This window comes from Dendrobates tinctorius, unplaced genomic scaffold (genome assembly GCF_039654945.1).
Source record: "Dendrobates tinctorius isolate UK_male_01 unplaced genomic scaffold, ASM3965494v1 ptg000163l, whole genome shotgun sequence".
In the NCBI taxonomy this organism is placed as follows: domain Eukaryota; kingdom Metazoa; phylum Chordata; class Amphibia; order Anura; family Dendrobatidae; genus Dendrobates; species Dendrobates tinctorius.
In genome coordinates this window covers 11,227,509-11,241,369 of record NW_027361830.1, presented here as the reverse complement: position 1 = coordinate 11,241,369, position 13,861 = coordinate 11,227,509, and the positions used below count along the sequence as shown (strand labels likewise).

General features: G+C 42.1%; 1 protein-coding gene across 1 annotated transcript in view; it reads left to right on the top strand.

Moving 5' to 3' along the window:
- The window catches only part of LOC141052810 (uncharacterized), a 90,727-nt gene extending 77,225 nt beyond the window's left edge, over positions 1-13,502 (top strand). Inside the window, exons 2-3 of the mRNA XM_073550116.1 lie at positions 3,608-4,367; positions 12,043-13,502. Coding sequence (XP_073406217.1) covers positions 3,608-4,158 — 551 coding nt within the window. The 3' untranslated portion in view covers positions 4,159-4,367; positions 12,043-13,502. The remainder of the gene's footprint in view (positions 1-3,607; positions 4,368-12,042) is intronic.
- Positions 13,503-13,861: the final 359 nt, after the last annotated feature.

Below are 13,861 nucleotides of genomic sequence, written 5' to 3'. Positions count from 1 at the left end.
TGTCTCTGAATATTAAAACATTTTAAATGTATATGTTAGTTTCCTTTAAAAAGACTAAACATCTTAGGCTAGGTTCACATTAGCGTTTTTGTGCGCAGAGTATCATCTGCATGTGCAAATGCATGCAAAAACGCATTCAAACGCATGTTTACGCAGCTTTTTTTTAGCTGCATCATCTTACACATGACGCAAAAAAACCCACTGCATATGCATGCATTTGTATGCGTTTTGGCATGCGTTTGGCTGTTTATGCGCATGCATTAGAAATTTCCAATGCTTCACTGCAGCTTTTCCTTGACATCAGACACCCAATAGGCATGTCTCATGGGATATTTATATATATAGACACACTGCACTGATGAAATCCTTGTCTTTGGCTGTTGAATCTAGCTGCAAGATAAATCTTGACATGGACAACTTCTACGAAGATCTGGATTTACAACTGAAATTAGCTGCTGCCTTTGCTGTGGCTTGTCAAGAAAAAAGAAGAGAAAGCTAGAGAAGGCATCGTCGTCGCTATTGGCAACACCCCATGCTTGAACTCTGAGAGAGCCATGGAGCCTACCACTCTTTGTATACAGAGCTGCGGCAAAACCCGGAGAAGTTTTTTGACTACATGAGGATGTCAGAACAGAGCTTCCATGATTTGCTGCTACGTGTCCAAGGTTCCACCACCAGGCAGAACACACAGCTCAGTTGAGCAATTCCTGCTGAGGAACATCTGTTGGTCACCCTGAGGTACGTAATTTGGAAAAAGAAACACCTGGCATTAATATGATTGCTATAAAAGCCATGTACTACCTTTTTTTCTCATTTTCTGTTACGTAGATTCCTGGCTACCGAAGAGACCTTATCATCACTCCATTTTCAATTCAGGATTGGAGTGTCCACACTTTCTGGGATTATTGGAGACACCTGTTGTGCTTTAGGTGACCTTCTGCGGCAAGAATTCGTCCCCAACCCACAACTGAAATCTGGCTGGAAAATGCTTCAAAATTCCTGGGAATTTTTTAATTTTCCTTACTGTGTGGGGGCTGTGGGACGGCAAACACATTAGGACTGTGAAACCTGATGGAAGTGGAACAGAGTATTTCAATTATAAATAATACGTTTCCATTGTTCTAATAGCTATTGCAGATGCTGAGTGTAGATTTGTTGCCATGGACATTGGCTCATTTAGATGAGGAAATGACTCACAGGCTTTCAAAAACTCTGACATGGGCCAACATTTGTATGGGAATGAGTTTAATTTTCCACAGCCACGACCTCTTCACAACACTAAAGGACCACCAATGCCTTTTGTTGTGGTTGGGGATGAGGTGTTCCAGATGTGTGACAACCTCTTTAAACCACACTCAAGTCGAAACTTAAATCACACAAAAAAAATTTAAAACTACCGACTACAAGAGCACAAAGAACTGTGGAGTGTGCATTTGGATTGCTAGTATCTGGTGCATTTTGGGCACATCCATCAATCTAAAAATTAACACTATTGATGAGGTTGTGAAAGCGTGTGTTGTTCTGCACAACTACATCCTGGTAAAAGAACGACCAAACTTACAACCTGAGGAACCTGTTACATTGCATGATTACCAATTTCACCCTCTGAGAACTACAGTGAAAGTTGCCCAGATAAGGGATAAGTTTGCTGCTTACAGTACTTTGTTTCAGATAATGTATGTGTGGCATGGCAAGACAAAATGGTTTAAGCCGCTAAGTAAAGTATCTGTAATTTTAAATTGTACCTGTTATGTTTAAATGTACTTTTCATGTAAAAATGTACATGTAATTTTAAAATGTACCTCTTATGTTTAAATCTACCTGTAATGTAAAAATTACATACAGGGAAAGGTGCAACAAGGGGAAGGGGCATCAAATTGAAGGATTTGATCATGGATGGCAGTGGAGACATTGGGGATAGATGACAAAGTGGAATCATGGGAATTGATAGACAAACTGGAAGGTACAGACGAAGACACACGGGAAGGTAGTGACAAATTGGTAGGTGAAGGGGGATGTGGTGGGTTCAATTTGGGAATGTTTTTTTTGGCTCCAGGCTTTCGTTCTGATGGAAAGATGGTTTATTTTTGTACTCAGTTTTCTTGGCCTCTGTAGCATGAATCTGGCATGGTGCTGGACTGGTTAGCATCATGGATACTGCTGGCTGCAGGGGTACTGGACTGGGCAGGGGTGCTGGACTGGGCAGTATCGTGGATTCTGCTGACTGCAGGGGTGCTGGACTGGGCAGCATTATGGATAGTGATGGCTGCGGGGGTGCTGGACTGGGCAGGTGTGCTGGACTGGGCAGCATTGTGGATACTGCTGGCTGCATGGGTGTTGGTCTCTGGAGCATGGTGGATGCTGCTGGCTGCAGGGCTGATGAACTCGGCAGCGTGGTGGATCTGTGAACTTGGGGCGGTGGTGGTGGAGGATAGTTCGGTGCTGTGGGAGTTGGAAAATAGATAGGCTGCTGGTAATGTCACACAGGACGCGCGCCAATATACCTGGACTTGCCCCTGTACTTGGGCTGCCACGGCGAGATATCCCAGTACCGCCCCCTTTGGGGGATGTGTACGTCGCTGTGACACTGTTCAGCGACGTCACTGCCCTCTTTTTCATTGGTTGGAGTGCGCTCTGTCGCCTCCCCTTTATGGGCGGACCTTTACACATGACGAACCTTGATTGGCTGAAGTTTCAGCCCTTGTATTTAAAAAGCCCATGCCTCCTCAAATTAGCCACGCCTCCCGACGAAGCCATAGGCGAAACGCGCGTCGAGGCTCCCGGTGTCCCACACGTGCCTGCTGCACCCACTCTCTGCTACACTATGACTGAAGGTATTTAATATAATAGTATATCTATTTATTTGCTCCCACCATTGCCACCTATGCTATATTGCCTATGACACAGCCATCACTTTACCTAGGTCTTTCACTGTGGCTGAGTCAGATATGGTAAAAGGGGAGTACTTTACCCTATTGAGAGTGGCTGCAGCCATCATCAGTGTGTGACAGTTTCCCCTCCTTCCCTATTTTATTTTGTACAGGGAGACATTTGTCCTTTTTATATGTTGCTGACCTCTATACGCACAATCAGTCATTTAAGCCTGTACTTTGTTGTGAATATTTTGTGCATTCATCTGCTGTGTGTTGGCATACGGCTGTACACATAGGACATATGTTTTTCTCCTTGCTTTGGTTATTTATGATTACCCTGCTTATATTTTCACTGTCCCGTGTTCTGCTTGCTTCCATGTTGTCACTATTCATACTTTTTGTCTAATAAAAATTAATAAAAAAATCTTTTTATGCTAATTATTTACCGTATATGGAGCCTCTATTGTATCAAGGAGTAATGTTATTATACATCTATACTTATGGTTATTAATAGGTGAAGGATATTTATTTTTGAGGTATTACTGACAATTTTTGATAGATATTTATATCCTTCCTCCTTACCATAACTACGTCTACCCTTGATCCCCCTTTGACCTTTATGGTCTTCTCTTTTTTGGTTTTCTATGTTTGTGGTCTAGAGGTTTTCTTCCACTTGACCATGTGGAATTTTGTTTTGGTTATATAACTATTTTATTGTGTTTACCTCCCTATAGGGTTGATGGATTACAAGAAACGTGACAAAACGTGGGTAGCTCAGCTTGGGGCTGTGTTTGGTGAAAATCAACCAAAGGACAGGGAAACGGTTGATATTAAGGATTTGAAGCTGAGGATCAGAGAGCTCATTAAAAAAAGAGCAAAAACCTGGTGGAATAAGGCTGCACTAGAAAATTATCTACAAAAGGATATTATCCCGAGAGGTTTGCGGGTGCAACTGTTTCCAACATTAGATACAGACAACTCATCCTTTGTTAATAAGTGGGAAGATACACTCACTAAATGTTCACGAACACTATTAGAACTACTTATAGGTGCTGACAAAAAGACACTTGAATTTTTGGAAAAAGAAATTGAATTATTACGTGAAAAAATCCATGAGCTGATTTCAGGTGACGAAATTAAAAAATTTGATACAGCCCTTGAGGATGATCTGAATAAGTGGGAGCTAGAAATTCAGAACAATAAGACTAAAAAATATCAGCGTGATCTTGAGGATTACCAGCTTAAAAGAGTATACCGCTGGCAGTCTAGACAATCTAATAAATGAATTAAACCACAATCCAGATCTCAGTCTACCTCTAGTCTTTCAACCACCTCTGAAGGGGTATGTGGAGATCATTTTTTAGAAAAAAGAGGTGGGCCCAGCGAAAACAATGGCCCACCAAACAATCATTTTCAACATCCTTTTACACCGGCAGCAAAGAGAAAACAATATTCGTACAACATGAGGACCAAAAGAGGCAAGAAACCTTAAAGGTAATTAACTTATCCCAACATATACTCTCGCCCTCACAAATTGAGGTGCTTTCTTTAGGCCTATCCTTTGCACCGGTGACGGGTTCTGATCATTTTACATTGTTAAAAGACCTTGAACTATTTGCACGTAAATTAATTCTAAAAAAACAATTCTCCCCTAAACTAGACCCCACATTATCAAGGACTGAACTACGGGCATTGTGTGATTTGGAATCATTGGCAGCCGAAAGCATAGGACCTCAGGAATCTTCCCTCCCTGTACATCTATATCCTCGGTCAACTATCTTTCCTCCCTTGTCTGCCTGTCCTCCTGTTGAAATTTTTGTTAAAATGGTTAAAAAAGATCTTCTTAAATTGAATAATCATCCCTCTGATGATAACTTAAGCTATTCTCAGCAATTAGCACTTGGAGCTTTGAGAGAAATGAGGGATGTTGTAATAAAAAGGGCAGACAAGGGCGGCAACGTAGTTATTTGGCCAACAATTATGTATGAAGTGGAAGCTTTTAAACAACTAAACAGGAAAGATTATTATAGAAGGTTGGATTCAATACCCTTACTAGGCTTTAAGCACAAATTGATTCACCTTCTTGATGAAGGGGTAGACAATCTAGCCATTTCTAAGAAAATGAAGGAAGCATTATTGCCTGAGCATCCTATTGTTCCAACCTTTTATTTGCTTCCGAAAGTTCACAAAGACCCCCACTGCCCGCCGGGTAGGCCCATCGTGTTGGGCATTGGGGGTCTTTGTGAATTAGCCTGTAAATTCATTGACTTTTACTTGAAGCGATGTGTGGAAACTCTCCCTTCTTTTGTTCAAGATATCACAGATGTCCTCAGGCGACTTAATGGTCTTGTTTTAGAAAGTGACATGTGGTTGGTAATGTGCGACATGGAGTCCCTTTATACATCGATTGACCATAGCCACGGGGTGAAGGCTGCTAGATTTTTTCTCCAGATGACAAATTTGGAACCTAGTTTGATCCAATTCATTTTGGATCTTCTACTGTTTATTTTGACACATAATTTTTTTGTGTTCAAGGACCGCCCCTTCCTACAGCTCCAGGGTACAGCCATGGGAGCGGCCTGTGCGCCCTCCTATGCTAACCTGTTCCTGGGGCTGTGGGAGAGGGATACGGTCCTTGACACACCGGGCCATTGCCATATCACCTTGTGGCTTCGTTATATCGATGATATTCTCTTTATTTGGCAGGGCTCCACGTCGCACCTAGAAACCTTCTTGAACCGTTTGAATACTAATGAATTCAACATAAAGCTAACATGGAAATATAGTCAAATATCTGTTGACTTTCTAGATCTTCTTATATCAAAAAACTTGGATGGAATAATTTGTACGGATATTTTCCGAAAGAACACAGCGACAAATGCACTTTTACATCATTCATCCTCTCATCCTCCCCAATTAAAAAGTTCAATCCCCGTTGGACAGTTTTTAAGAGCACGTCGGATTTGCTCAGATGACAATACTTTTTTCAAACAAGCAAAGGAACTGTCCAACCGGTTTCAAGATAGGGGTTATAACAAAAAAGATATTCATAGAGGATTCATGCGAGCAGTTCATTCTGAGAGACAATTCTTATTGAATAAACTATCAAAAAGCAGACAAAAAACCAATGATTTTAAACCACGCTTCATTACTAAATTTAACTCTAATTGGATTGAAATTAACAATATTTTTAAAAAACATTGGCCAATATTGCTGACGGACAGAGATTTAAATTATCAACTGACCCCCCATCCTTCAATTACGTGGCGAAAATCACAATCTCTAGGAGATATTCTCTGTCGCAGCCATTATGTTCCACCACAGGCAAAACCATTATTCACTCCGAGTAAAGGCCCCCCCTGGGGTAGTTTTCCATGTGGAGATTGCTCAATCTGTTATAATTAGTGTTGAGCATTCCGATACCGCAAGTATCGGGTATCGGCCGATACTTGCTGTATCGGAATTCCGATACCGACTTCCGATATTTTTTCAATATCGGAATTCGGCATCGGAATCGGAAGTTCAAAGTTGATTGACGGCCTGACGTCATCATGATGCGCGGTGTGTGCGCATCATGATGCGCCGTCATTTTGGGCCTTCCGGGGGTCTCTGCCGGCCTGCCGGGGGGCTGTGTGGACTGCCCGGGGTCGGTACCGGCCTGCCGGGGGGCTGTGCCGGCCTGCCGGTGGTCTGTGCACCCTGTGGGGGTCTGTACCGGCCTGCCGGGGGCTGTGCCGGCCTGCCGGTGGTCTGTGCACCCTGTGGGGGTCTGTACTGGCCTGCCGGGGGGCTGTGCCGGCCTGCCGGTGGTCTGTGCACCCTGTGGGGGTCTGTACCGGCCTGCCGGGGGGCTGTGCCGGCCTGCCGGGGGGCTGTGCTGATGTCCGGGGGTCTGTGCAAGCATCGTCCGATGGGACTACAAGTCCCATCTGGCGATGCCTGCTACCATGACAGTGATTGACACATTAGCCAATGATGGGACAGTAGTAGTCCCATCATCCGGCTAATGTGTTAAATGTTAAAAAAAAAAAAAAAAAACTACATACATACTACATGCTACATACATACTACATATATACTACATGCATGCTACATGCATACTACATGCTACATACATACTACATATATACTACATGCATGCTACATACATACTACATGCTACATACATACTACATATATACTACATGCATGCTACATACATACTACATGCTACATACATACTACATATATACTACATGCATGCTACATACATACTACATGCTACATACATACTACATATATACTACATGCATGCTACATACATACTACATGCTACATACATACTACATATATACTACATACATACTACATACATGCTACATACATGCTACATACATACTGCATGCTACATACATACTACATACATACTACATACATACTACATGCTACATACATACTACATATATACTACATGCATGCTACATACATACTACATGCTACATACAGTGGGGCAAAAAAGTATTTAGTCAGTCAGCAATAGTGCAAGTTCCACCACTTAAAAAGATGAGAGGCGTCTGTAATTTACATCATAGGTAGACCTCAACTATGGGAGACAAACTGAGAAAAAAAATCCAGAAAACCACATTGTCTGTTTTTTTTTTCATTTTATTTGCGTATTATGGTGGAAAATAAGTATTTGGTCAGAAACAAGCAATCAAGATTTCTGGCTCTCACAGACCTGTAACTTCTTCTTTAAGAGTCTCCTCTTTCCTCCACTCATTACCTGTAGTAATGGCACCTGTTTAAACTTGTTATCAGTATAAAAAGACACCTGTGCACACCCTCAAACAGTCTGACTCCAAACTCCACTATGGTGAAGACCAAAGAGCTGTCAAAGGACACCAGAAACAAAATTGTAGCCCTGCACCAGGCTGGGAAGACTGAATCTGCAATAGCCAACCAGCTTGGAGTGAAGAAATCAACTGTGGGAGCAATAATTAGAAAATGGAAGACATACAAGACCACTGATAATCTCCCTCGATCTGTTGCTCCACGCAAAATCCCACCCCGTGGGGTCAGAATGATCACAAGAACGGTGAGCAAAAAACCCAGAACCACACGGGGGGACCTAGTGAATGAACTGCAGAGAGCTGGGACCAATGTAACAAGGCCTACCATAAGTAACACACTACGCCACCATGGACTCAGATCCTGCAGTGCCAGACGTGTCCCACTGCTTAAGCCTGTACATGTCCGGGCCCGTCTGAAATTTGCTAGAGAGCATTTGGATGATCCAGAGGAGTTTTGGGAGAATGTCCTATGGTCTGATGAAACCAAACTGGAACTGTTTGGTAGAAACACAACTTGTCGTGTTTGGAGGAAAAAGAATACTGAGTTGCATCCATCAAACACCATGCCTACTGTAAAGCATGGTGGTGGAAACATCATGCTTTGGGGCTGTTTCTCTGCAAAGGGGCCAGGACGACTGATCCGGGTACATGAAAGAATGAATGGGGCCATGTATCGTGAGATTTTGAGTGCAAACCTCCTTCCATCAGCAAGGGCATTGATGATGAAACGTGGCTGGGTCTTTCAACATGACAATGATCCAAAGCACACCGCCAGGGCAACGAAGGAGTGGCTTCGTAAGAAGCATTTCAAGGTCCTGGAGTGGCCTAGCCAGTCTCCAGATCTCAACCCTATAGAAAACCTTTGGAGGAAGTTGAAAGTCCGTGTTGCCAAGCGAAAAGCCAAAAACATCACTGCTCTAGAGGAGATCTGCATGGAGGAATGGACCAATATACCAACAACAGTGTGTGGCAACCTTGTGAAGACTTACAGAAAACATTTGACCTCTGTCATTGCCAACAAAGGATATATCACAAAGTATTGAGATGAAATTTTGTTTCTGACCAAATACTTATTTTCCACCATAATATGCAAATAAACTGAAAAAAAAACAGACAATGTGATTTTCTGGATTTTTTTTTCTCAGTTTGTCTCCCATAGTTGAGGTCTACCTATGATGTAAATTACAGACGCCTCTCATCTTTTTAAGTGGTGGAACTTGCACTATTGCTGACTGACTAAATACTTTTTTGCCCCACTGTACATACCACATACATACTACATACATGCTACATGCTACATACATACTACATACATACTACATACATACTACATGCATGCTACATACATACTACATACATACTACATACATACTACATGCATGCTACATACATACTACATACATACTACATATATACTACATGCATGCTACATACATACTACATGCATGCTACATACATACTACATGCATGCTACATACATACTACATGCATGCTACATGCATGCTACATACATACCACATACATACCACATACATACTACATACATACTACATACATGCTACATGCTACATACATACTACATATATACTACATGCATGCTACATACATACTACATATATACTACATGCATGCTACATACATACTGCATGCTACATGCATGCTACATACATACTACATACATACTACATGCTACATACATACCACATATATATTACATACATACAATACATTCATACAATACATACATAGACATACAGTACATATAACATAGAGTAACATACTTACCAATACTTGTCACATTGTTCCCCGAAGCCATTGTCTTTTCCGGAATAAATATTAACATAACAAACCACAAAAATACTCACCCACGATCCGAAGCAGTCCACGAGTGTGTCCCACGACGATCTTGGGTAGAGAACTGCAGCATCAGATGATGCTGCCGTTCTCTACGGGCTGCAGGAATCCAATGACGGAAGGTAGGTATCCTTCCGCACTGTATTCCTCTGCCACTTAAAAAAAAAAAAAAGTCCCTAGTCTCACTTTATGCCATTGCTGTGTGGGAATTTCCCACGCAGCAATGGCATAAAGTGAGACTAGGGACTTTTTTTTTTTTTAAGTGGCGGAGGAATACAGTGCGGAAGGATACCTACCTTCCGTCATTGGATTCCTGCAGCCCGTAGAGAACGGCAGCATCATCTGATGCTGCAGTTCTCTACCCAAGATCGTCGTGGGACACACTCGTGGACTGCTTCGGATCGTGGGTGAGTATTTTTGTGGTTTGTTATGTTAATATTTATTCCAGAAAAGACAATGGCTTCGGGGAACAATGTGACAAGTATTGGTAAGTATGTTACTCTATGTTATATGTACTGTATGTCTATGTATGTATTGTATGAATGTATTGTATGTATGTAGTATATATGTGGTATGTATGTAGCATGTAGTATGTATGTAGTATGTATGTAGCATGCATGTAGCATGCAGTATGTATGTAGCATGCATGTAGTATATATGTAGTATGTATGTAGCATGTATGTAGTATGTATGTGGTATGTATGTAGCATGTAGTATGTATGTAGCATGCATGTAGTATATATGTAGTATGTATGTAGCATGTAGTATGTATGTAGTATGTATGTGGTATGTATGTAGCATGTAGTATGTATGTAGCATGCATGTAGCATGCATGTAGTATGTATGTAGCATGCATGTAGTATGTATGTAGTATGTATGTAGTATGTATGTAGTATGTATGTGGTATGTATGTAGCATGTAGTATGTATGTAGCATGCATGTAGCATGCATGTAGTATGTATGTAGTATGTATGTAGTATGTATGTAGTATGTATGTAGCATGCAGTATGTATGTAGCATGCATGTAGCATGCATGTAGTATGTATGTAGTATGTATGTAGTATGTATGTAGCATGCAGTATGTATGTAGTATGTATGTAGCATGCAGTATGTATGTAGCATGTATGTAGCATGTATGTAGTATGTATGTAGTATATATGTAGTATGTATGTAGCATGTAGTATGTATGTAGCATGTAGTATGTATGTAGCATGTAGTATGTATGTAGCATGCATGTAGTATATATGTAGTATGTATGTAGCATGTAGTATGTATGTAGCATGTAGTATGTATGTAGCATGTAGTATGTATGTAGCATGTAGTATGTATGTAGCATGCATGTAGTATGTATGTAGTATTTATTTTTATTTTATTTTTTTTTTTACATTCAACACATTAGCCGGATGATGGGACTACTACTGTCCCATCATTGGCTAATGTGTCAATCACTGTCATGGTAGCAGGCATCGCCCGATGGGACTTGTAGTCCCATCGGACGATGCCTGCACAGACCCCCGAAGCCTGCACAGACCACCGGCAGGCCGGCACAGCCCCCCGGCAGGCCGGCACAGCCCCCCGGAGCCTGCACAGACCACCGGCAGGCCGGCACAGCCCCCCGGAGCCTGCACAGACCACCGGCAGGCCGGCACAGCCCCCCGGCAGGCCGGCACAGCCCACCGGAGCCTGCACAGACCACCGGCAGGCCGGCACAGACCACCGGAGCCTGCACAGACCCCCTGGCAGGCCGGCACAGCCCCCCGAAAGGCCCGTACAGACCCCAGAGAGGCTGTACAAGGCAAAAACAGGGTTTTTCTTATTCCGATACCGGAAGTCCCATAGACTTGAATGGGACTTCCGGTATCGGAATCGGCGATACCGATACTTTTTTTAAAGATCGGCCGATCCATTCCGATCCGATACTTTGAAGTATCGGACGGTATCGCTCAACTCTAGTTATAATATATTGCGGACTAAAGAATTCTGGGATTCCTCTAAGACTAAAAAATTTAAAATTGTTCATCATATCACATGCAAAACATAAGCAGTGATATATTACGCATGCTGCCCCTGTGATTTTATATACATCGGCATGACTACTAGGTCCCTTAAAGTTCGCATTCAAGAACATATTAGGGACATTAAAAATGCTCGAGATTGCACCGAATCTCATCTTTTGAAAACTATCCCGAAACACTTTTTTGAGGTCCACAAATGCGATCCGAAAGGCCTGAAGGTATGTGGCATTGACCCCATATATATGGGAATTCGTGGTGGAAATCTCAAACAGAAATTACTTCAAAAGGAAACTCGATGGATCACTATCCTTGATACGGTGGCCCCTAAGGGTCTCAATGAAACCGTCAGCTTCAAATCCTTTTTATAAAACTCTTTTTAATTTAAAATATTTTAATAATGGTATGTGGTCTTCTTTCTCTTTTTATTTTTCTGTTTTGTTTTTTTGTTAATTAATTTTCTCTGTATTATAGATTTTTTTCGTCCTCGTTCTCTGTATCCAGTATTCCTAGGATCATCTCAGCAAGATTATACACAATAACATACAGCAAAGGTGGACGAAGATTATCTTTGCCCGTGGTCACTATGCGGATGCCGATGCCACTGATTCCTATATATAATTTGTATATATTTATTTAACAATAGCGGACATTATCTTCTGTTTCTATGTGGCGATTGCGGTATCTTTTTCCGATTACAGTACTGGAATTAGTCCTTTCTGATATCTGTATGGGTTAACATTAGGCATTGAGAAATCGGGGATATGTGTTGGTATAAGTCTGTTATAAATTTATCTTTTATCCCCATTTTCCGAATAATAATTTTATGCATTTGTTCTGTATATATGCCTTCATAATATGTTACACCTATACTTTATTAAGTCCACAGGATGGTTAGTATATATATTTAGCTTTTCCCCTTTTCTGAACGTAATATATGGGCATTAGCTTTTTCATCTTACTTCCATTCCGTTGGTGCAGACGCGCTCTATGTGTGCGCCGCGCTCGTCCTGTGGTGTTTGGGTGGCGTGCGCGTTGCCTTGGTGATGGATGGGGATGACATTTGTCCTCCCCTCCATTGCCGAGGCGCGCGCTCGCCGCCTTGCACCACGGACGGGCGCATCACACAGGACGCGCGCCAACATACCTGGACTTGCCCCTGTACTTGAGCTGCCATGGCGAGATATCCCAGTACCGCCCCCTTTGGGGGATGTGTACGTCGCTGTGACACTGTTCAGCGATGTCACTGCCCTCTTTTTCATTGGTTGGAGTGCGCTCTGTCGCCTCCCCTTTATGGGCGGACCTTTACACATGACGAACCTTGATTGGCTGAAGTTTCAGCCCTTGTATTTAAAAAGCCCATGCCTCCTCAAATTAGCCACGCCTCCCGACGAAGCCATAGGCGAAACGCGCGTCGAGGCTCCCGGTGTCCCACACGTGCCTGCTGCACCCACTCTCTGCTACACTATGACTGAAGGTATTTAATATAATAGTTTATCTATTTATTTGCTCCCACCTCTGCCACCTATGCTATATTGCCTATGACACAGCCATCACTTTACCTAGGTCTTTCACTGTGGCTGCGTCAGATATGGTAAAAGGGGAGTACTTTACCCTATTGAGAGTGGCTGCAGCCATCATCAGTGTGTGACAGTTTCCCCTCCTTCCCTATTTTATTTTGTACAGGGAGACATTTGTCCTTTTTATATGTTGCTGACCTCTATACGCACAATCAGTCATTTAAGCCTGTACTTTGTTGTGAATATTTTGTGCCTTCATCTGCTGTGTGTTGGCATACGGCTGTACACATAGGACATATGTTTTTCTCCTTGTTTTGGTTATTTATGATTACCCTACTTATATTTTCACTGTCCCGTGTTCTGCTTGCTTCCATGTTGTCACTATTCATACTTTTTGTCTAATAAAAATTAATAAAAAAATCTTTTTATGCTAATTATTTACCGTATATGGAGCCTCTATTGTATCAAGGAGTAATGTTTTTATACATCTATACTTATGGTTATTAATAGGTGAAGGATATTTATTTTTGAGGTATTACTGACAATTTTTGATAGATATTTATATCCTTCCTCCTTACCATAACTACGTCTACCCTTGATCCCCCTTTGACCTTTATGGTCTTCTCTTTTTTGGTTTTCTATGGTAATGTCCTCCGGCCTGTGGGTTGTAGCTTTGGGACTGCTGCTGAGACTGGTGCTGCTGCAGTGCATGGCTGTTAGCAGCCTGGCAGGTCTGCATGATGTTCAGCTGGAGTTGAGGCGTAAGGTTTTTC